We start from the raw sequence: 25913 nt of genomic DNA on the forward strand, positions 1-25913 counted from the left end.
ACAAACACCAGCATTCTCTAAGAAAGAAGCAGTATTTACATGTTTTATTATATCTTGTATGCTGAGATCTCTTTTTGAGAGAGAAACATATGTTTGGTGAGTTCATGTTTCTTGAAATATACATGATTCTTCAGACTGGAATGTAATGAAATAGGACTCCCATTTGAAAACCAAAGAGTTAAGGCTACAATAGAGGATAAAAGTGATCAAATGATTAGCCAGGGGCTAATAGAAATTCTGGGAAGAATGACAGATTGTGTATTAGAAAGAAATATGATATCATATTCATTGAAGCTTTTACAACTAAAGATCTAAAAGAAATAATAGAAAATTACTGAAAGAGATGAATGTCTGAAACTTTAGAAACGCACGTGGTGTTGGATTAATCCAAGCAAGAAAGACTGATGGGCGGATAATAAATTACAATTGTATAGGAAGTCTGCATTCCTTGTGTTCAAGGTACTTTTGTCTCTTTTTTTTTCCTTGCAAGATATATTTAAGCAGCTTGCCAGTTGCAGAAAATTCAGCTCGTGATTTTCAACATCATACCATATGTGTATGATTCTTTGGAATAGATAAAGTATTATAAACAAGACCCCAAATCCTTGAGTGAAGGAGGTTAATCTAAACCTTCCTTCTGTTCTGTGCCAAATTGATAGCATTTTTCCTTTTGAATGAATGATACAGAACACCTTTTCACATACAATCAATTGCAATACCCCAAAACTAAAAGAGTTTGAAGAAATGTCCTGTACTTCTGTTGGGCAAAAAGCTATACTTCAACGACCATGCTAATACGGGAAAATAAATAGTCATAAACTGGAAAATGTGTGTATACATAATGAATTTTCATTGAGGAGAAGTGAGTATTTACTTAGCTGTTCTAAATTTTATTTTGCCATGGGTACGTTACTTTACTAAAAAAAAATTGTGTACGTGTGTTTGCATGTAATTATTGTCTATCTTCATATAAATTTATGTACAAAATAGTATATTTCCTTTTTTTCTTTCTCCAGTGGTCACATAGTACTGTAATAATTGTGGAGAAGTTCAGCTACGTTTACACATGTTGTTTGAGAAAAATGCATTCTCCTGTTTAAACATTTGAGCCTTTTAATCAATTTTTCACCAGATTTTTACCATTCAGACTTGGCATTCATTTGTGTTCTTAGTTTTTGTAGGTCCAAGGAGAAAGTAAAATGTTTCCTGAAGTATAAATAAGTAATAAAATTAACGTGCGTACAGAGTACACTCTTTATTCTTCTTGGACATACTCTTGTTGGCCCTTTTTTAATATATACTTAATCTCTGGGGGAAAGAGAGATTATTACTCTGTTAAACTGAAGTTCTGACTCTAATCATCTGGGTTTCTATGTACTTAAACATGTAAGCTTAAACTCAAGTATTTACATATAAATGAGTTCTATGTTCTGTAACCATATTAAAATATTTCCTAATATATGATGGAAGGTTTATAGGATTTTTTTTATAGCTGCATCAGAAATGGGATCATTATTAAAATGCTTTAAAAACTAGTTCTTTCTTGGATCCTGTCAGATCAAATGTAAGAAATAATGCTAGCTTCAGGTTTTGATTACATAATACTGATGAGCTCTGTTAATAAAATGGAATAAAAGTTGTAAGTTTTGTCCATTTAATATGCTTAGCAGTTACCACTGAATCTTTTCTAATTAGTTTTAGAGGACAATTAAAAATGTAACTCCTTATGCACTTTATTTTTATTTTATAATAACATGTATAATGTGTTGGGGGGAAGCAAAGAAATGGAGAGGAAGGGAGTGAGACTTCTTTGGGTGTGTGTGTGGGGGGGGTCTCTCTCTAGTACTTATTAACTCCTGTTTCTGTATCAGTTGTTGCTAAACTAACCTCTAATGCCTTGAACAGGGTTGATAACATACAAATGTGTGCAAAACATCAAAAAATTTTTCATTTATAAATTCCCTGTAATTAAGACCCTTCCTTTTACCTAAATAGTTTGTCTTGGGTTTGAAATGTAAACAAAGCATCTATAATGAGCTACCAGTTATTCTCTACACAGTTATTTATCTCCATTCCTGGTGTGTATATACCTTTGGGATAATGCAGTATGAGTTAATCTTCCACATGTTTTCAAAGCCCTAATGGACATCTGTGTTTCTGTATAAATTATTCTTTAAATGGTTAAGAAGTATAGAATTCTAATAGAAACTGTTTTTATCTTTTTTTGCAGCTATGTCATCATATCTTGTAATTATTAAAACAGAGCTTCCTGCTGCTATTTCAGAATTTTTGTCAGGAGGCCATACTGGGTAAGAAAAAATATTTCCCGTTGTGTCCATTAATTTATTAATTCAATAAGTATTTATTCATGATATGGCATATTAGGCAAAGACAGGAAGGAACTGTTTCTTGGAGAAGAAAAAAGGAGAAATTTCTTCTTTCAATGAAAAAATGAGGTGGGGAATGAGGGTTAGTGGAAAGTCCTGCCCGTAAAGGTCTTAAACAAAGGAGGGGAGTGGTTAATACTGCTGTCGCTTTTCAGCAAACCACAGTGATAAAGTTATAGCCACACTTGTGAATTTCTATTCTAAAGCAGGGTTTGAAAAAATAAATGGTTTGCAGGGATTTAATTATTTCATTTCCTGTTTTTTAACAATATTATAAACAATACTAAACCACATTATACTTCCTTTCTCCCTTATTTAAAAAATACTGGGTTCTAAAGACTATTGACTCATCTCTTTTTATGGGAAAAAAACAATTCTGTTTTTCCTTGCACAGGAAAAGAAACTTTGCGAAGAATAAACTCGAAAAGACAGAATAAATTCTTTTAAATGTCATCAAGTTATTTCACATAATTTCTAAACCATAATACAAAAACCTATCAGACTTTTTGATGTAAATATTTGGCTGTTGTGCTCTAATATGTGAACTTGTTCTGGACTGAAGGGCAAGTTTTCAAAATTAACTTTTTAGCTTTTGCAACTTGGCTTCCATGAAAAAACTCTACTTAGACAACTGCAAATACCTATTTATAAGGAAAGTATGGTGTACTTCAGATCTGAATAGGAATCGAAGTCCTGCATGATTTTTCATCATCAGAAACTATTGTGCCTTTGTGTAGTACTTTACAGTTTATAGGGTTTCCACATTAATTATCACATTTGGTGTTCACAACTGCCTCATCTACAGCTTTATCTAATTACTGTTACATTTTATGCTCTTAGTTTGATGAACAATTGCTATAAGAAATAGCTGTATTAAATTCACTTTTGCATCGCTGTGAAAATAATGAGGACAACTTCTATTATTCAAAAAAATTCTATGTGACAGGTTTATTTTAAGGTTTAGGGCTAAGAACTCAAGGCCATGAGAAGTAGAATCAGGAATGTTAGACTAAGAGTAAGGAGACATGTTCTATCCATGTGACATTCAATGACCTCAAGAAGTTTTACTTCTTTTGGCCATATGACTTAATTCTGTGGTTTGGGTTTCTTCACCTGGCTTAATGGGGGTACCAGTGTTCTTAAGAACAACTTCTTAAGAAAGTTGTTGATATGATCAAACAAGATATTGTATATACAAATGCTTTTTGTAAGCTGATAGCATAGTGTAAATGTGGGGAATTAAGAAATTCCATAATTTTGTGTGTCAGATATACCCGCAATTAAAAATAAAGAAATTTCAATAATAATAACTACATGAAAGGTGAATTTGCCCTGTTTGCTCTGCCAGGAAGGTCAGAGTCAAATTTGAATGTGTTGCATAAACTGTTAATCCTAATAGTTGTCACATGTGCTTTGCCTTTTTCTTGCTCCTGAATTTGGCGACTTCTGTTTAAATTTTTATTGTCATATGTCTTTGTGGAAAGAGAAGGGATAAAAACGCATATAAAATGTTAGAAATAATTAAGGTAGCATAAGACAGAACTGCCATTAAAATTTAGGTCTTCTTTCTGTAAATGCGATACTTTTACCATAGCTTCAATTTAAATCAATTGCAATTTGGTTGGGATTTTTTTCTGGTTTGTCTAAAAAAAAAAATAATAATAAACTCCCATCTTATTCATCTTAGTGGAAAATTGATTACAATGGTATTTTTATATGTCAGAAATTGATTTTTAAAACTATACTTCAAAATACTGTGGCCAGTTTGTATCATCTCGGTTTTGGAAAATTGCACATCTCTTGGACAGCCTCATCTTGTTGTACATGAAATGTACATTTGCTTACTTGGGACTTCAGAATTTTGAAGAACATTAATAAGAGACTATATTAGTTGGTCAGAATATAGATAAATCATTAATCTTTAAAGCTTGATGCTGTAAAATAATTAAGAAACAAATGTTATGGTAATTAACAACTGTCTAGGACAGTGTATTTTAAAAGTTACATAGCACTATTTCTTCTGAGTCAATATGATATTGATATGCTTTTATTTTAGGGTTTGACAATAAATTGCAGTTAAGGTCTTTCAGGTGTGCTTATTTTCTGTGAGATTTGATGTACCTTTGTGAAATATAAACCTCTAAAAAGATGTTATCAAAAAGAAACCGTATGTTCACAATATTCTGATTTCAAAAATTACTGTTAGAAGTCAGAAACTATAATACTTAATCCCAAACTTGTATGAGGCATTGGTATTTTTCACAGAATAATTTATATTTTAAAAATCTATGGCTGTTAAAAGTTGGAAGCTCTCTGTTAACATTTAATGATCTTGTCAGGGGAATATGATTGACACAATTAAGTTGTCTTGCATTTGAGTTACATAATTGATATGGGATGTGAGTAAGATCCTAATTCAGAACATATGATACTCTTGTTCCATTCTATTCGAGAATGAAATTAAAGCAACTTATAAATAAATCTGGTTTTCATTAAAATATGGAAAAAAGCATCTGCATGCCAAAGCATTTGCAATACAGCTAAGGATTTAAACTCTATATTTCATACTTGGAACATTTTTATCATATAGGATTAAATCCACAGATCAAACAAGTTTTTTAGGAAGTATAAAACTTTTTACTCTAATTCTTTTGGCTTAAAGGAATGTATATTTAGATTACAGTAGGAAAACAGGGGTTCGGTTAGATAATTCTTTTTCCCCCTTAGGAAAAAATTTAAGGTTAGTATATTCTTCTAAAATTTTGATTTATAAAAGATGCTTATTTAATAGGTGCTTTTTGAGATTATGTTTTACTGGCTTGTATTTCTCGGGCTGGGTTTTATTTTGCAAGTTTAATCACCTCTGTTCTTTGGAAACTATCCATCGCCAAACACAACTCAGTTGACTGTGACGTGCACATCAAATCTAAACTAACTTTACTGTGCATTACTATATTGCCTTATGGTTGAATGGTAAAGAAAAGCACTGTATTTGCAATTGGCTTTATTAATGTACCTTAAGAAGAAATGATTACCCAGTAGCCAAGCCAGGGATAGAGAAATTATATTTTGCAATAAAGTTTTATTTGTTTGTTGGTTATTTCTTTATTTACTTTGAGAGAGAGAGCTTACGCCAGCAGGGGAGGGCCAGAGAGGAAGGGAGAGAGAATCCTGCACTGTCAGCACAGAGCCTGCTGTGGGGCTCGATCTCACGAACCATGAAATCATGACCTGAGCCGAGATCAAGAGTTGGACACTGAATTGACTGAGCCACCCAGGCACCCCAATAAAGTTCTTTTTATATCAGGAATTTAAAATCCAGTCCTATGAAGAGGACAGTTTAAAGGAAAGCACCGTTCTGAGAAAAAGGAGGCAGTATCTGAGGCATGTGTTAGTATCCACTAACATACCATAACTGTGATTCTGAGGGACTGCTGGGAGGAGGTGACATTGTCTTTAGTCCCACGGTTAAGTGCTTTGGGCAGTCTCATGGCTTTTGGACATGAGTGAATTGTGGTCTGATATAGTTGTAATACGTTATATAAGTTGTGTAAGTTATAAACTTCAGGACTTAAAGTGTTCCTTTATTCTTACACAAGAGAAAAGAGTCTTTGGTCCTAAAGATCAATATGCCCTCTGCACAACTCCACCTTCGTGACAGTAGGAACAGCAGAACTGTCAGATGGAATCTGCTTTGGTGCTCCTTTGGGTCTTTTTTCTCCTGACACTGCAGTGGTCTGGGTCTGATATTGGGTCCCAGAAGGAGCGTGGTTTTAGGCAGAGAGCCCTGGGCTTTTTGCAGTTTTCAGAAATTTGGTGGCTAGGTGTTCCTCAATGAGGGATATTTTGAAGTTCCCATTTTGACACTTGAATTCAAGAGTGACTAGAAGAGGAACATGCCCAATATCATTTTGTATTCTTTTTTTTTTTTTTGACATTTATTCCTTTTTTGAGAAACAGTGTGAGTGGAGGAAAGACAGAGAGAGAGGGAGACACATAATCTGAAGTAGGCTCCAGGCTCTGAGCTGTCAGCACAGAGCCCTACATGGGGCTTGAACTCATGAACTGTGGGATCATGACCTGAGCTGAAGTCGGACGCCTAACCGACTGAGCCACGCGGGTGCCCCGTCATTTTGTATTCTTAATATGTGTGCTCTTAGGTCCTCCTGCATACAGGAATTGAGAGGCATGTGCAAATGCAGAGAACACATCTTTGGGTCCATTAGTGCTAGAAATACTTGTGCATAGGTTTTTGGGTTCTGACACATGCATTTCCTAAAGACATGAATTAGAGTGAAAAAGGGAAAGGTGTCATCATGGTGCTATTTCTGCTGCTGCTCCTTCTTTTGCTCTGTTTAAGAGGAAGTTGCTGGCACCCAACAATACCCAGGAAAGATACGTTACAGAGGACTTCCTCTTAAACCAGGGTACAAAAGGACACAGTGCACGATGAAGTCCATGTCGGAAGCCAGGGGTGGAAACCCATGTAGAGGAAAACCTTTTCTTTCTTTTTTCTTAAACTGAGATATAAATAACCTATGACATTGTATACATTTAAGGTGTACAACATGTCAGCACACTTCTATATTGCAGTGTGATTACCACAATAGTGTTAACTAACCCCTCCATCACGTTCTATTAAGGATCTACTCTCCTAGCAACTTTCAGGTATACATTATTGTTCACTACAATCAGAAGGCTGTACATTAGATCCCCAGAACTTATTCATCCTCTAATTGCAAATTGTACCATTTAACCAACATCTCAGTTCCCTTGCCCACCCCCACCCTCACCCCTGGTAACCACCATTCTACTCTGTTTCTGTGAGTGTGGCTTTTTTTGATTCTACATATAAGTGATAAACGATAATGATCTTTTTTCTGCCTGACTTATCTCACTTAGCACAACACCCTCAGAGTCCATCCATATTGTCACAAGTGGCAAGATTTCCTTCTTTCTCGTGGCTGAATAATATTCCATTATTCCATATGTATATTATATATATAGATAGATAGATACATATATACACACACATATCTCACATCTTTATCCATTCATCTACTGACAAACTCTTAGGTTGTTTCTATATCTTGGCTATTGTGAATAATGCTGCAATAAATAAGGAACTGCAGCTATCTTTTCCATATCCTGTTTTCCTTTGGATATATCACCCGGAAGTGGCATCACTGGATCATATGGTAGTTCTATTTTTAATTTTCTTAGGAACGTCCGTACTATTTTCCATAATGGCTGAACCAATTCGCATTCTCACTAACAGTGCACAAGGATTACTTTATCGCTACTTCCTCACCAACACTTGCTATTTCTTGTCTTTTTGATACCCATACTAACAAGTGTGAGCTGATATCTCATTGTGGTTTTAATTTGCATTTCTCAGAAGATTAGTGATGTCGAGCTCCTTTTCATATACTCGTTGGACATTTGCATGTCGTCTTTGGAAGAATGTTCATTTCCTCTGCCCATTTTTACATTGGATTGTTCAATTTTTTTTTTGCTATTGCTTTGTATGAGTTCTTTATATAATTTAGATATCAACTCCCTACCAAAGATATGGTTTCCAAATATTTTCTCTCATTCCATAGATTGACTCTTTGTATTGTTTGTTGTTTCTTTTGCGGTACAGAAGCATTTTAGTTTGATGTAGTGCCACTTATTTCTGCTTTTGTTGCTTATACTTTTGATGTCGTGTCCAAAAAATAAATGCCAAAACCAATGTCAAAGAGTTACTTTCCTATGTTTTCTTGTAGAAGTTTTATGGTCCGATATTACACTTAAGTCTTTAATCCATTTTAAGTTAATTTTTGTGAGTGGTATAAGATAGGGGTCCTTTTTATTTTTCTGCATGTGTTTATCCAGTTTTCCTAGCACCATTTATTAAAGAAAATTTTTTCCCCATTGAACACTCTTGGCTCCCTTGTCAAATGTTAGTTGGCTGTATATGGACACAGAGTTGTTTCTGGGCTCTGTTATTTGTTCTGTTGGTCTATGTGTCTATTTTAAGCCAGAACTATGCTATTTTGAATGGTATAGCAGCTTGGTAGCATAGTTTAGGATCAGGAAGTGCGAGTGATGCTTTGTTTTTTCTCTCAGGATTGCTCTCGCTATCTGGGATCTTTTGTGGTTCCATACAAATTTTAGGATCGTTTGGGGCGCCTGGGTGGCGCAGTCGGTTAAGCATCCGACTTCAGCCAGGTCACGATCTTGCGGTCCGTGAGTTCGAGCCCCGCGTCAGGCTCTGGGCCGATGGCTCGGAGCCTGGAGCCTGTTTCCAATTCTGTGTCTCCTTCTCTCTCTGCCCCTCCCCCGTTCATGCTCTGTCTCTCTCTGTCCCAAAAATAAATTAAAAAAACGTTGAAAAAAAAATTTAAAAAAAAAAACAAAAACAAATTTTAGGATCGTTTGTTCTATTTGTATAAAAAGTGTCATTGAAATCTTGATAGGGAATATGTTAAATCTATAGATAGCTTTGGGCAGTATGGACATTTTAACAAATTAATTTTTCCTACCTATGAACATGGACAGGATAGCTTTTCATTTGTGTCTTTAATTTCTGTCATCAAAGTATTACAGTTTTCAGTGTATTGAATTTTCACTTCCTTGGTTAAATTTATTCCTACATATTTTATTGGTTTTGGTGCTGTCATAAATGGGATTGTTTTCTTTATTTCTTTTTCAGATATTTTGTTGTTAGTGTATAGAAATGTAACTGGTTTCTGTAAGTTGATTTTGTATCCTCCAACTTTACTGAATGTGTTGATAGTTCTAACAGTTTTTTGGTTGAGATTTCCTGTGTATAAGATCGTATAATCTGCAAATAAAAACAGATTTACTACTTCTTTTCCAATTTGGCTGTCTAGCTAGGACTTCCAGTACCATGTTTAAAAAGAGTGATGCGATGAGGGGGTGGGGGGCACCTGAATGGCTCAGTCGGTTGGGCGTCCGACTTTGGCTCAGGTCGTGATCTCGCAGTTCGTGAGTTCAAGCCCAGCATGGGGCTCTGTGCTGACAGCTCAAAGCCTGGAGCCTGCTTCAGATTCTGTGTCTCCTTCTCTCTGCCCCTTCCCCACTCATGCTCTGTCTCTCTCTGTCTCTCAAAAATGAATAAACATTAAAAAAAATTTTAATAAAATTTTAAAAAAGAAGAGTGGTGAGATTGGGCACCCTTGTGTGGTTCCTGATCTTAGGGAAAAGCTTTCAACCTTTCCCTATCGAGTATGATGTTAGCTATGGGTTTGTTGTGTATGGCCTTTATTATGTTGAAGTATGTTCCTTTTATACCTAGTTTATTGAAACTTTTATTATAAAAGGTTATTGTATTTTGTCAAATGCTTTTTCTCATATGTTGAGATGATCATATGATTTTTATCTCTCATACTATTAATGTGCTGTGTCACATTTATTGATTTACATATGTCCTACCACCCTTGTATTGCAGGGATAAATTCTACTTGATCATGGTATGTGATCTTTTTAATGTGCCACTGAATTCAGTTTGCTAATATTTTTTTGAGGATTTTTGCATCTGTATTAATCAGGAATTTTGATGTGTAGTTTTCTTTTTTTGTAGTATCCTTATCTGGCTTTGATATTAGAGTATTCTGCCCTTGTAAAGTGAATTTGGGAGTGTTCCCTTCTCTTCAGAGTTTTGGAAGAGTTGGAGAAGAATTGGCATAAATTCTTCTTTAAATATTTAGTAGAATTCATCATTAAAACTATCTGGACCTGGGCTTTTCTTTGTTGGGAAGTTTTTGATTACTGATTCATTTTCCTTACTCATTAGTGCTCTGTTCGTATTTCCTATTTCTCATGATTCAATTTTGATGTATGGTTCTAGGAATTTGTCCGTTTTCTTTTCTTTTCTTTTCTTTTCTTTTCTTTTCTTTTCTTTTCTTTTTCTTTTCTTTCTTTCTTTCTTTCTTTCTTTCTTTCTTTCTTTCTTTCTTTCTTTCTTTCTTTCTTTCTTTCTTTCTTTCTTTTTTAATTTGAGAGTGCAAGTGGGAGAGGTGTAGAGAGAAAAGGAGAGAGAGAACCTTAAGCAAGCTCCACACCCAGTGCAGAGCCCGACGTAGGGCTCAGTCTCATGACTATGAGATCACGACCTGAACTGAAATCAAGAGATGGATGCTTAACCAACTGAGCCATCCAGATGTCCCTATCCATTTTCTTAATTTAACAGGCCAGTGGGAGACTTTAGCTACATGGTAGAAAAAGAAGATGCATTTTCACTAACTGGGAATTCTGAGAGCATCTACCATATGATTTGGACAAATAATCCCTATTGTCTTTGATACTCTAGCTCCCATATTGGCATGAATTTTACTTTGTTACTATTGTGCGTGTGTATATATGTATATGTTTCAGTGAAAAATGATTACAGGAAATTTAGAAAAGGCAGATAAAAAATAAAAATCATGCATAATACCATCTCTTACCTAATCATGGTTATTTCATTCCCTTTTAATTTTCCCAAGCTTTTTTAAACATAGTTAACAACCATATATTTTATACTTTTATCATTTCCATTTCACTAAATTGTCTTTTTTTTTAAAGCTGCATAACATTCCACTGAATATGCTGTTAATTGACCTAATATTTTCTATTGTTAAATATATAGGACTTCCTGCCATCTTCTTAATATTATAATAATGTTATATTCATAGTTTCATGCACATAGAATTCTTTATATTATAGATTATTTTCTTAGATTACCATATTTTTATTGCTTTTGCTACATATTGTCATTGTTTTTCCAGAAGTAGTAGTAATTGACAAGATCACTAACAATGCGTGAAAGATCAATTGTGCCACATCCTTGAATATTGTTTTTAAAATAATTTTACTAGTTTAATTTCAACAGCCTCATTTTTATTTCTTAAATTAGCACCAGAGATTGGATTTTTCTTTGTGTGTATTTACTAGTTACACTTCTTGCATGAATTGTTTGTCCTTTACATACTAAAGTGAAATCTTTACTATTAAATTCTTGGGGCATTAACTCTAACGTTTTAAAACTTATACACATGTATTTTATATTAGAAAATTGAAACCCATCTATATGTAAACCAGGAGAAAATAAAAATTGCTCATATTGCTACCACATAGACATATATGCTTCTGGTATTTTAAATCTGTCCTTCTGACCATTTTTTTTTTTTTTTTTAGTGTTCATCCAATTTTCTTAAGTAATCAAATACATCATCACACACTTTTAACTTGCCTTTATTTCATTTAATATGCTAATGCCTTTATATGAAAAATATAGTACTTTTTTCCCTGGTAATTCATGCTCTTTCTTGATAATTTGAAAAATATAGAAAACTGTAAAGAATAAAAATTACTCATCATTCTATCACCCAGAGATGATGCCTATCAATATGTTGTAGTTCCTTTCCATTTTTAATGAATCTATCTTTTCCTCAAAATTGCTATCATGCTATATATATTTATGATGTTTACTGAGTATTCATTACGTTATTATACTTATAAAAATTTCTTTTTTGAAATTGTTCCCTAGTCACATAATTTGTTTTAGAATTGTCATGGTCCTAAGGGCACCTAGGTGGCTCAGTAGTTAAGTGTCAAGCTCTTGGTTTCTGCTCAGGTCATGATCTCACGGTTCATGAGTTCAAGCCTTGCATGGGGCTCTGCGCTGACAGTGCAGAGCCTGCTTGGGATGCTCTCTCTCTTTCCCTCTCTCTTTGCCCCTCCCTTGTCTCTCTCTCAAAAAATAAATAAACTTAAATTTTTTTTTTAAATTGTCATGGTATTAGATGTTTGTTTCTGATTTTCTGTATTTTTTTTATGCAGTTTTTACCTTCACCAGTTTTGTGCTTACCTTGTCACTCCTCACCAACATTGACTATTATCTTACTTTTAAATATTTGCTAATTTGGTGGTTGAAAAATGGCATCTCATTATTTTGATACCTTTCTTAAATGAAAATTCATTAATAAGAATAATAGGATTTCACTAGAACGTATTTTAATAAAAGGAAGTAGACTTTTCTTAATGGGTGGTTGTAATGGTTATAAGTGTGTGTGTGTGTGTGTGTGTGTGTGTGTGTGTGTGTGTGTGTGTGTGTAAATGCAAACAGTGGATTCCTGTGCCTAAAATAGGACTTTTTTTTTTCTAATAGGTCTTGGTATCTTGATGGACAAATACTACTAATAATCATTTGTGTTGGCATTGTGTTCCCTCTTGCACTTCTTCCTAAAATAGGTAAGTCTTTAGAGAAGAGAACATTTTTTTGTTTGGAAGAGAGAGAAGATAATGTTAAGGGGTTTTTAAATTTCACAGTACCACATTTTTAGCAGAAGGGTGGTAGTGGTGAATAATTTTGAACTCGGACTTATTTTAGGTTGTTCAGCCTTCAGCCTTGCCTAGTTAGCCCATTACTTGGTTTGCAGTAGTATTTTGTCTGCCCTACTAAAATAAAATCTTTACAGCGGAACATTAAAGAGCAGCCTTTCCTTACAGTGTACCGTTAGTGGTAAGCCTGTTCCAACTCTGCTGTACAGAGCTGCATAAATGATCTGTGACAGATAGTTGGAATGTTGTTATTCTCAGCCCTAAGCCCCAGATACCAAGCACTGTAATAGAAAACATGCCCAAGATGTATAGCTTTTGCTGTACGTTAGGAACACTTTCCTTATCAATTGCTTTTTATTTTACTGTTATTTTACAGGCTTTCTTGGCTACACAAGTAGTTTATCATTTTTCTTTATGGTGTTCTTTGCTGTTGTGGTAAGTTTGAAATAGAGTACATTGCTTATCTCCTCACTAAAATTGAACTTACTGTGTTAATGTCTTCTTTTTTCTTCAACTCTGTTTTCTGTTAGAGTTTTAGTTCATTGTGTTATTTAAAAAGCCCTTTAGGCCACAAAATTATTTCCTTTGTTGTATCTCTTTTGAAGAGGCTGAGCTAAAGCCACAGTTCAACTTCAGTATCTCTTTTGGTTCACTAGAGAGGAGAGCACACTGATTGTGTTAAAACCTAAGATGAAGTCTAATTCTTTATGTAGGTGTGTGTTTCAGTTTATTTCCATATAATGCTGTGTGTGTATGTGATTGAACTCTCCCTTGCTACTGAAAGATGAGTGAAAGGAAATGCTACCCAAATGAGCAACAACATAGTATACCGGTAGCTGAGCCATATTATAGAGCCATGGTTTTAAGCTATCACAACAATCTAGGAGGCATTTAATTTAGGTTAAACTGTCTTCTGGGATACGAGGATAAAACAACTTTGGATTATTTAAATGACGAGGAAGTGACCCTGGTTTTAGTGTCCAGAAATATTTATACTTCAGTGGATGCTCTTAAAACTAAAATACTCAGAAGCGTTTTCATTTAATCATTTGTTGAATTTATCAGCGTTAAAAATCATTGCCCTCCCTCCCTCAGATTGTCTGACTTGTATCTTAGAAGTAAATGAACTGAACACAGACTCTTTTCTCCCTCAGTTTAATTGAGATACAGTTGACATACAGCACTAAGCTGAAGGCGTACTGCATAAAGACCTGACTTACACATATAGCAAAATGATTACCACCATAAGTTTAGGGAACATCCATGAACATAGACTTTTTAGGCTCCGCACTGAAAAGGGAAACCACAGTTATTTTCACCATAAGTGGATTTTTTTTTGCAGTGGTACTTTATTAATTTTTTGAGTATAGTTGACAAAAAGTGTTACATTAGCTTCAGGTATACAGCATAGTGATTCCATAAGTTAATACATTATGCTATACTCACCACAAGTGTTAGTACCATCTGTCACCATTCAACACTATTGTAATATCATTGACTATATTCCCTATGCCGTACCTTTTATTCCCAGTGACTTATTCATTGCTTAACTGGAAGCCTGTATCTCCCACTTCCCTTGACCCGTGTTGCCCATCCCCCTCCCCTCCTCACCTCTGGCAACCCTCAGTTTGTTCTCTGTATGTATAGGTCTGATTCTACTTTTTGTTTATTCATTTGTTTTTTTAGGTTCCACCTGTGTGAAATCATATGGTATTTGTCTTTTTCAGTCTGACTTTTTTCACTTAGCAAACTACCCTCTAAATCCATCCATGTTGTTGCGAATGGCCACTATCTCATCCTTTTTTGTTGCTGTGTGATATTTCATTACGTACACACACACACACACACACACACACACACACACACACCACATCTTCCTTATCCATTTGTCTATTTGAATATTTATGTTGCTCCCATATCTTGGCTATCGTAAATAGCTCTGCAGTAAACATAGGGGTGCATATATCTTTTTGAATTAGTGTTTTTGTTTTCTTTGGGTAAATACCCAGTAGTGGAATATTGGGTCATATGGTATTTCTATTTTTAATTTTGGGGGGAACCTCCATACTGTTTTCCACAGTGGTTGTACCAATTTACGTTCCCTTCAGCAGTGCCTGAGGGTTCTTTTTTCTCTACATCTTCACCAACACTTGCTATGTATGTCCTGTCTTTTTGATTTTAGGCATTCTGATAGGTATAAGGTGATATCTCACTGTGATTTTGATTTGCATTTCCCTGATGATTAGTGACGCTGAGCATCTTTTTGTGTGTCTGTTGGCCGTCTATATGTCCCCTTTGGAAAAATTCAAGTCCTCTGTTCCTTTTTTTAATTGGATTATTTTTTTGGCATGAGTTGTATAAGTTATTTATGTATTTTTGATATTAACCCCTTATCACATATATCATTTGCTAATATCTTCTCCCATTCAGTTTTGTTTTCTTGCTGGTTTACTTTGCTGTGCAAAAGCTTTTTATTTTGATGTAGTCCCAGTAGTTTATTTTTGCTTTCAGTTCCCTCGCCTTAAGAGACATGTCTAGAAAAAGGTTGACGTGGCTAATGTCAGAGAAATTACTGCCTATGTTCTCTTCCAGGAACTTTATGGTTTCAGGTCTCACATTTAATCCTAAGTAGAGGTCTTTAATCCATTTTGAGTTTATTTTTCTATATGGTGTTAGAAAGTAGTCCACTTTCATAATCTAATTGTTGAGAAGTATCTACAAGGTTAGGAATGACCTATGTATGCAAATGAACATATGGATGTGAAAGAGAATCAGTCTAGATAACATTGAATTTTTTCCTCACAGATAATTGGCAATCCAAGCATTGCATAGGTAAGAATAATTTGGTTTTTATAGCCGATAGCTTGAAGCATGTGAAATGTATTGATACAAGATGTCTATTATAGTTTTCACAGTATTCATTTCTGGCAGGTACTCTTAAATTCGGTGCAGATTCTTACTGTAGCAGTCATATGGAAATAATACCCTTATTCTGCACTTATTCTAATGTTTTATAAACCATCTGCCCAGATTTTTACCTGTGAGCACAATTTAAATTTGATCTGCAATGAGACAATGAAGATACTGTACACCTTTTTTTAATGCTCCTTTTAATTGTCGTATTTATTTTAGACTTTCTAAATAATTAGGTTTTGAAATACTAGTGGTTAGAGAAAGGAAGCCTGTATATATTAGCTCAGATTTTTTTGAAGTGTGTCAATGATTTCATTTATTATTTTTGTCAATTTGTGTTTGTAAATCTATATAATATCTATATTACATTTTTCAAAAAAAAAAAATCAGCCCAGAAATCTGTTTCTTAAATTACACTGCCTAAATAATGTAAAAAGCTTGCAGTCTTTTAAAAAAAAAATCTGATCAAAGCCAGCTTTAATTTTTTATCCTCACACTTAAAAGGTTATCTGATGGCTACCGTTTACCAATCCTAGCATTGGTTACTAGATAAGGAATCTTAAGGCAAATTTATCTTGTTTACCTAATGTTCAATTTCTGTCAGTTTATTTTTTTAATGTTTTATTTATTTTTGAGAGGGAGAGAGAGAGACAAAGCGCGAATGGGGTAGGGGCAGAGAGAGAGGAGGACACAGAATCTGAAGCAGGCTCCAGGCTCAGAGCTGTCAGCACAGAGCCTGATGCGGGTCTCAAACCCACGAACCATGAGATCATGACCTAAGCCAAAGTCAGATGCTTAACCCACTGAGCCACGCAGGTGCCCCCAGTTTCTATCAGTTTTAATATACACTGGTGTAAATAGCATTACTAACGATTTTTGTATGAAATTCAGTCTCCTACACATCCCATGGAATCACGGGATAGAATCAGGAGACTCCACCTTCTATGTGAACCTCAGTGGTATTTTTATTTGTAAGAGAACCTTCTTACAACAGGTTTGTTTAATTCTCCTAAAAGTGGTGGCATTCTTTTAAACTATTCTTTCAGAAGCAGCAGTTACATAAATGGAATATTGGATTAAACCTAAAAATGTTGGCCCTGGTTAACTTTATTATTCTGCATATGATCATGATAAAGGATAAGGATATTCTTCACATTTCCAAGCAAAATCCAATTTAAAAAGCTTATTCTTACCAAACCCCTAAAAACAGCCATTTGAGGGGAAACCAGCAGAGAGTTACATCACCCCAGTGAAGTGTAGGTTTCATTACACGCACCTACAAACCCATGTGGCTACCTTCTGCATTCTACTTTTACAGAATTTATTTTACACCTATTATACCAAACAGCATTTTTTTTGTTTTTTTGTTTTTTTCAATATATGAAATTTATTGTCAAATTGGTTTCCATACAACACCCAGTGCTCATCCAAAAAGGTGCCCTCCTCAATACCCATCACCCACCCTCCCCTCCTTCCCACCCCCCATCCACCCTCAGTTTGTTCTCAGTTTTTAAGAGTCTCTTATGCTTTGGCTCTCTCCCACTCTAACCTCTTTTTTTTTTTTTCCCTTCCCCTCCCCCATGGGTTTCTGTTACGTTTCTCAGGATCCACATAAGAGTGAAACCATATGGTATCCGTCTTTGTCAGTATGGCTTATTTCACTTAGCATCACACTCTCCAGTTCCATCCACGTTGCTACAAAAGGCCATATTTCATTCTTTCTCATTGCCACATAGTACTCCACTGTGTATATAAACCACAATTTCTTTATCCATTCATCAGTTGATGGACATTTAGGCTCTTTCCATAATTTGGCTATTGTTGAGAGTGCTGCTATAAACATTGGGGTACAAGTGCCCCTATGCATCAGTACTCCTGTATCCCTTGGGTAAATTCCTAGCAGTGCTATTGCTGGGTCATAGGGTAGGTCTATTTTTAATTTTTTGAGGAACCTCCACACTGTTTTCCAGAGTGGCTGCTCCAGTTTGCATTCCCACCAACAGTGCAAGAGGGTTCTCGTTTCTCCACATCCTCTCCAGCATCTATAGTCTCCTGATTCGTTCATTTTGGCCACTCTGGCGTGAGGTGATATCTGAGTCCAAACAGCATTTTAAACACCCACATATAAACTCCCTAATAAGATAAAGCAAAGACAAAAGTGTTTATCTTATTAGAAACAAGATACACCATCACTTACAGTCTTCAAACATTATCCTTCTTTGACTTTCATAATTTGACAGTGCATTTATGGAACAATCTGCAGACAACTCATTTTAACAGACAAATTAAAGAACACTTTTAAGCAGACATGACTGTCCTAAATTGTTTATTAGGTAAGAATTTTACAAACATGACCTACATTAGCAGTAATGGTGGAGCTGGGGAATATTGTGTCTCCTCCATGCCGCACAGCGAGAACCACTAACTGTGGTGGAACTTGTGACCCTTTCCAAGGCCATATCTCTTGTGGCCTCAGATGTCAGCTCTCATGTCTCCCTGTGCTTGTGGACTGGTTCGGCGATCCACTGGTGTCAGGATTCTCCTGAGAGCTTAATGGAATGGATCAATGAAGGTAACCTCAAAGAATTTGTATGTGGAATCTTCGCCAACCCAGTTAGAATTCAGGACTCTCAGAGCCCCACAGTGGTGTCTAGCCACGCATATGCAACCGACTAAAGGCTTTGGGCCAATCTTGGCTCGTTAGCACCGTGATGGCCAGGCTTGCCCTGGGTTGCACCCTTAGGAACTGAGTGTTTGCAACCACTGTGGCGCACACGAATCTGATATATGACATAACCTTGCCAGGTCTTGTGCCCAGTCTGGGGGCTTTATCAGGCTGGATTGGGTGAGGGCCCTGTGGACCGCGGAGAGCTGGCCATACTGCCAGCAGCGCACCCTGAGAAGAAAGCTCATTACAGCGGACTGCTCTTCTCCATAGCTCCTGGATGTACTTGTAAAAGCCTGTCTTGGCTGACCTTTGAGCTGATGCCTGCCGCCAGACAGAAAGCAAAACTTACGGCCTTGTCTGTTGTCCCAGATCCTTATTTTGCATAAAAATTTAACATAACATTTTGCCTCCCTGAAATATCTAAACTTTTTAAAGTCAATTTTATCAGTGGCTCCGAATGACAGTAACTAGATGGATCGACCTTTTTGGGCCCATTTTAGAAAACAAATGGATTGCTGTTTTTTCCAAAAGTTCTGTCTTGAGTAGAGATAAGTATTCTAAATAATATTTTAGTAAGCCATTAATCAAAATAGAAAACAACTTGGATGGCTTTTAGTCAGAAGCTTTGCTTGTTGTGAGCCATGGATGCTGTTCTTAAGGATCTGTCACTCTTGTAAGAAAAATTAATGGGAAAACAATAGAGAACAATGAAGACAATATATAATTGAGTAGTGATTTATTTGCTTCAGAATAAGAATTGCAGGAATTGAGAGAAGAGAAGAAAATTAAACTTGAGCCTTGAAAGGCGGAAAGGACTTGAAACAGAGAAAAGGAAGGGTCTTTTGTGCCTGTGAACTTAATCCTGTTTTTCCCTTTGTCTTTCTAACCCCTGGAGTTACCTTCTTACCATGTTGTACCTTCAGCCTGAGCAAGGACTCCCTGTCACTGTTGTTGGGTGTCTATTCTCATTCTGTACTTCTACTTTGTAGGACAGCACACCTCACCATCCCACCATGTAGGCTCAGACTTGGGATAGGTCTCTACTGGGAAATTAGCTATAGTAGCCCGATTTAATATTAATAATATAAAGCCAAGCTGCCAATGATTTTTTTTTCATTAATTAGAAATTCATTGAAAATGAATGAAAAACTTATTATATTGTATTTTAGAGCATTGTTATGAGATGTTCGATTTGCAAGCCAAGTAACAAAAGCTGATGAAATAAATGAGATAGCTCCCATTCCAACCTTGTCGAAGTAATTGGTACACAGGTGTTCAGTACATGGTTGCAGTTGCCACACACACTGTTAGTAAGGGGAAGGTGTGCGGTGCTGAATTTGGGGTAGGGCTGCAGACAGAGACCAGTAGCCACCATGCTGCTCTAGCTCCTATCCTACCCCATCCTCATCTTTTTTTGAAAACGTACCAGAAAAAAAAGATGTGAAATTACTGCTTTTGATTTTTTTTCCTTCCTCTTGGTAAGTTGACCATTATGTACTTGTATTCCATATTGAAAACTTACCTAGAAATATCAAAAGCAACTTGCTTCGTTTACCCTTTTATTTATTTTTTCTTGGTGAGGGCTTGAGTTCAAAGCAATTCTTTAGTTCACTATTAACTTTATCCTAAAAGTGTACATTGTCCTTAATTTGTTTTATCACTATATAAAATTTTGTTTGAATAGGGTAAAATCCCAAACTAGATAAATACCGAATAGGAATAGTATTTACTTACTGGTCTCCTGCAAAAGACAAATGCTTCCTTTATTCTCCCTTGCCCCTCTGTATGCTGGGTTTCAGCCTGGAGCAAATATTTGCAGAGTAATTGCGTGCCCTGAAACAGCCTCAACAATGGTAATGTCGACATGTCCACAACTGTAGGTCTGGAGCATTATGGCCACAGTCCAGAGTAAAATCCTGAGATATTTGCATTGGTTCTTTCTGAGAGGTGGCATCCCTCTGGATTTCTTTTCATTAAAAAAAAAAAAAAAGAATTCTTTGTACCAGCTGGAGTTCAATAGCTACGTGCTGTTACTCTTAGCCAGCTTTATCTACATTTACGAAAAGTAATACAAGTCTAAAAGCAGCCAGGAGGATGGTGCTTCTGAATCAGGAAACCCTGAACTCCTGCTTTGTATGGGGTCTCTCCTTATTTCTGTCTGTGGCCATTTCCAGAACTGGTATTAATATTTCTCTATCGCTACTGATGCCAGGTCCACAAATAACCATAGTCTTATACCATTGTCACTAAAAGCATCATGTTCCTATTTTGAGTTGTACTTGTTTTAATACCTTGATGCTATTAGAGTTTTGAAAGTTGACACGAGAGTACTCAGTGTTTAAGGGGGGAGATTCCCCACTAAACAGATATGCGTCACCCCCCTTTCCCTCTCACAGTAGGCAGCCATGTTAAGTGACAACCCATTCTAACTGGCAAAAGATCATAGAAGCAAAGAATCTTCTGTTAGCTATTAGTTGGGATGGAGTTCATTTAATTGAAGTAATGCTGACTTGTTTGAAATCATTTTCTTGTCATGAATTTCATAAGAAATAATCTTGAGTGTGGATTCTATTTATTCTTGCAGGTAATAATTAAAAAATGGTCCATCCCTTGTCCTCTGCCATTAAATTATATAGAACAATCTTTCCAGGTAATAGTTTACATTTTCAGTTTCTTCCTGTTTATTTTAAGCTAAAAAGAAAAAAAAACAGAGCAAGAATGATTTTTTTCCTAATTAATGAAAAAGTAATGGCTGTATTGCAATTTGGAACTTTGTTTTGAAATGTTTTTATTTGAAAGCCTAGTAATAATAACTACATCATTTTTGTGGATGAATTTGGACTTTTAATGACTGTTGGTTTCTCTTTTTCCCCTGTATCCTCTTAAACAGATTTCAAATGCTACAGATGATTGTAAACCAAAGCTCTTTCATTTCTCTAAAGAGGTGTGTAAGTTATTAACAGATACTTTTGGTTGATTTTTCACATTTCAAGTTTTAAGAGATTTGTGTAACAGGGTCTCTTAGGTCTTTGTACCTGTAGCTAATTAATTTTCATGAAAGTGCTAAGTATAGGGTTGCCTACCAGAAGAATAATATTATTTAACACAGGGTGGCCCATTATGAAACAGCCACCTTTTTTTTTTTTTCTTTTTTTCTTGGCATGCCTTTAAATGGAGCCTGTTTTAAATGGGCCACTGCCTAAAAGAACAGATTTACCGAATGTCTGGTCTGGCCAATAAGGTCCTCTGTGGATACAGACTTCCTGTTGCCTTCTGGACTTGTAAAGCTAAATAGCCAATTATATCAAAAACTCCTCCCCTGTGAGTAGAACCTTGGTCTGTAGCTAAACAGCCTCATCATTGGACCAGCAGTTGAGTGCTGCCAATATATCTTCGGGCTGAAATTCCAGAGTTGAAATTTATGATGCTTAGATTGGAGACTAGCAGATCAAGTCTCCTTGCTATCTCTAAGAGTCTTAGAATCCTGGAAATATCTGCAAGAGCCCCTGAACATCAGCAGAGGAGACAGGAACTGTGATCTGGAGGTCTCTCCTTTACTGTTCTAGAAGAGCCCAAAGTCCTCCCTGTTGCTGCACGTTTCTTCATCTACATTTTTGTATTCTGTTGAAATCCAAGTCCCAGGTACTAGAATCCCCTCCACTCTTAGACAACTCTTATCAGTGTAGCATGTTGGTGTGCTAACTGCTCCATGCAGAATTTTCTTTTTAATCCCTAGTTTTTCTATGAAAAAATGTCTCTCTGGCTCCACAAAGGAGATTACTACATCCTTTTACATGTTAAAGGCCATCTGCCTTAAAGATCCAGGTAGGGTAATTGACAAACCAGGAAATTGAGCAATATGTGAAAGAGATTTTGTTAATTAAACTCTCATTCCCCTAATCCAAGCTCAGGAAATGCTACAGCTTTCCTTCCTAGCTCCCTTCAGGTATTTTAGGAGGCATTATATACCAAGATAGTTCTTCAGTCGTCTGGAACGCTTGCTGAAGAGCCTAAAGTTAGAAAAATGTTTAAAGTAGAAAAGAGAAAGTAAATTGCCATTAATTTTATAAAGATTGCATTTTCATTTAGATGGTAATTTGTTTGCTTTATAACTTCCTCAGGCTCTTAAGTGTTCTAATTAAAAAAAAAAAATCATGTTTGTATATTCCAATGGATCTTTAAGAATTTGTCAGTCTAAAATATATCATGTTCATTCCCAATGAAAGAGACCCTAGTTAAAATGCAAAGATGGGATTAATATTTTCAGTATTCCATTCGATTCAGTTGGTGGTATGCCAACCGTGGTATAGAAGCCAGCCAAGAATTTTTCTGGCTAGCACAGGCTGTCTAACTATTAAGTGAAACATTTGTTGGTGACCATACTTGTGTCTCTCTTTAAAAAAAAAAACAAACAAAAACACGAAACATCCTTTTATAAAGAAATGATTCATGAAAGATGAAGTAAATTGAACCAATTTGATTTTTTTTGGAGACCTGAGTTTATTGTCAAATGAAGTAGTGGTTTAAACAGTGGCATTTAATATTTGATCTTTTTAAATTCTTTTTCAGAGTGCTTATGCCATACCTACCATGGCTTTTTCATTTCTCTGCCATACCTCAGTATTGCCCATATACTGTGAACTTCAAAGGTACCATAGAATTCTGGAATCTTTTAAATGTATTAAGTATTTCTTTTTACTTTTTGGACTTTCAGATTGAATGACATTCTCCTTTATGAATCCTTCTCTCTCATCGCTGGATTCTCAGCGTTAGTTTTTTTTTGTTGTTGTTGTTTTTAAGACTTTATTTTCTAAAAATTTTTTTAACGTTTATTTATTTTTGGGACAGAGAGAGACAGAGCATGAACGGGGGAGGGTCAGAGAGAGAGGGGGACACAGAAGGCTCCAGGCTCTGAGCTGTCAGCACAGAGCCTGATGCGGGGCTCGAACTCACAGACCTGAGATCATGACCTGAGCCGAAGTCGGACGCTTAACCGACTGAGCCACCCAGGTGCCCCAAGACTTTATTTTATTTTCTTTAAAAGTTTATTTATTTTGAAAGAGAGAGAGAACCAGCAGGGGAGGGGAAGAGAGAGAATCTGAAGCAGGCTCCATGCTGTCTGCATAGAGCCTGATGTAGGGCTTGATCCCATGAACTGTGAGATTATGACCTGAGCTGAGATAAAGAGTCGGCTGCTTCACCAACTGAGTCACCCAGGCACCCCTCTTTTTAAGTAATCTCCACACTCAACGTGGGGCTGAACTCACAACCCTGAGATCCAGAGTCACATGCAGTACTGACTAAGCTAGTCAGGTGTTTGTTTAAAACAAAACAACAAAGAGTTAGTTTGGTCCTACTGAAGAATGTTTCCTGACTTCAAGCTGTATTACAAAGCTGTAATCATCAAGACAGTATGGCACTGGCACAAGGACAGACACTCAGATCAATGGAACAGAATAGAGAACCCAGAAGTGGACGCACAAATGTATGGCCAACTGATCTTTGACAAAGCAGGAAAGAATATTCGTTGGAATAAAGACAGTCTCTTCAGCAAGTGATGCTGGGAAAACTGGACAGCAACATGCAGGAAAATGAACTTGGACCACTTTCTTACACCATACACAATAATAAACCCAAAATGGATGAAAGACCTAAATGTAAGACAGGAAGCCATCAAAATCCTTGAGGAGAAAGCAGGCAAAAGCCTCTTTGACCTCAGCCACAGCAACTTCTTACTCAACATGTCTCCGGAGGCAAGGGAAACACAAGCAAAAATGAACTATTGGGACTTCATCAAAATAAAAAGCTGCACAATGAAGGAAACAATCAGCAAAACTAAAAGGCAACTGACAGGATGGGAGAAGACATTTGCAAATGACATATCAGATAAATGGTTAGTATCCAAAATCTGTAAAGAACTTATCAAACTCAACACCCAAAAACCAAATAATCCAGTGAAGAAATGGGCAAAAGACATGAATAGACACTTCTCCAAACAAGACATCCAGATGGCCAACCGACACATGAAAAAATGCTTCATATCACTCATCATCAGGGAAATACAAATCAAAACCACAATGAGATACCACCTCACACCTGTCAGAATGGCTAACATTAACAACTCAGGCAACAACAGATGTTGGCGAGGATGTGGAGAAAGAGGATCTCTTTTGCATTGCTGGTAGGAATGCAAGCTGATGCAGCCACTCTGGAAAACATTATGGAAGTTCCTCAAAAAATGAAAAATAGAACTACCTTACAACCCAGCAATTGCATTACTAGGTATTTATCCAAGGGATACAGGTATGCTGTTTCGAAGGGGCACATTTCACCCCAATGTTTTTGGTAGCACTATCAACAATAGCCAAAGTATGGAAAGAGCCCAAATGTCCATCGGTGGATGAATGGATAAAGAAGATGTGGTGTGGGCAATCGAAAAGAATGGAATCTTTCCATTTGCAACTATGTGGATGGAACTGGAGGGTATTATGCTAAGTGAAATTAGTCAGAGAAAGACAAATGTCATATGACTTCACTCATATGAGGACTTTAAGATACAAAACAGATGAACATAAGGGAAGGGAAGCAAAAATTGTATAACAGAGAAGGGAACAAAAACATAAGAGACTCTTAAATATGGAGAACAAACAGAGGGTTACTGGCGGGGATGTGGGAGGGGGGGATGGGATAAATGGGTAAGGGGCATTAAGGAATCTACTCCTGAAATCATTGTTGCACTATATGCTAACTAATTTGGATGTAAATTAAAAAAATGAATTAAAAATTGAAAAAAGGAAAAAAAAATGTTTCCTGGGAGCAAAATCTTTGTGCAGTAATTTCAAATCAAAAATTCTAGTATATAGTTATTAATGAAGTAGTTCTTGAACAATTAAGGAATCCTCTTGACTAGCTTGGTTGATATTTGTTTCTTTAGATATAATTCAGATCACAGTTTCTACTTTTGCCATTTTTGTCTTTTAGCCCTTCAAAGAAAAGAATGCAAAATGCAACCAATACAGCAATTGCTTTAAGTTTTCTCATTTATTTTATATCTGCACTCTTTGGGTACCTCACGTTTTATGGTAAGTATATTATTTAATTATCAGTGACAAATTGTTCTCTAGTTGATCTCACACCTGAATATAGACTTTGTTTCCGCCTTTTGTTAGTAAGTTAATTTAGGCTGCTAAATTCAGTGTAGTACTGTAGTAGCTTTATGGGCCTTAAAAAATTGATTTTCTTTCTCTTAAAAATATGGATCAAGTTCAAGATTAATAATAACTTCATATAAAAAAAAATTTAACACCTAAGTAAAGCCAAAGGCTTAGGGACATTGCTGTCTTTCTACAAGAAACAAATGTGCAATCATGATTTTATTTTCTAAGAATTCAGTATTTTGGAATCTAGTTTGGGAGGTTGGGAGAATCAGTCATCTTAATTGCAAAAGAACAACTTGAGAAAGGGAAGGGTTTTACACTGGACTGTAGTTGTACACTTAGATCTCAGAGACCTTTGCCTTCACACTTAATTTGCACACTTTGGCATTGTACGTTCTATGATACCTTTCCCCCCCTTAAATTTGGTAAAAGGATTCTTTTAAATTCTTAAATTTAAAA

General features: G+C 35.9%; 1 protein-coding gene across 8 annotated transcripts in view; it reads left to right on the forward strand.

Moving 5' to 3' along the window:
* The window catches only part of SLC38A6 (solute carrier family 38 member 6), a 75780-nt gene that overhangs the window by 29553 nt on the left and 20314 nt on the right, over window positions 1–25913 (forward strand). For 7 of the 8 annotated variants that reach the window (XM_058739237.1, XM_058739238.1, XM_058739239.1 and 4 more), the window contains 7 exons: window positions 2231–2309; window positions 12544–12626; window positions 13093–13151; window positions 20882–20947; window positions 21188–21241; window positions 22867–22946; window positions 25279–25379. In XM_058739237.1, the coding sequence (XP_058595220.1) occupies window positions 2231–2309; window positions 12544–12626; window positions 13093–13151; window positions 20882–20947; window positions 21188–21241; window positions 22867–22946; window positions 25279–25379 (522 nt within the window). The remainder of the gene's footprint in view (window positions 1–2230; window positions 2310–12543; window positions 12627–13092; window positions 13152–20881; window positions 20948–21187; window positions 21242–22866; window positions 22947–25278; window positions 25380–25913) is intronic. The other variant, XM_058739241.1, reaches the window with a different exon arrangement.

Source organism: Neofelis nebulosa, chromosome 7, assembly GCF_028018385.1.
Source record: "Neofelis nebulosa isolate mNeoNeb1 chromosome 7, mNeoNeb1.pri, whole genome shotgun sequence".
Lineage (NCBI taxonomy): Eukaryota > Metazoa > Chordata > Mammalia > Carnivora > Felidae > Neofelis > Neofelis nebulosa.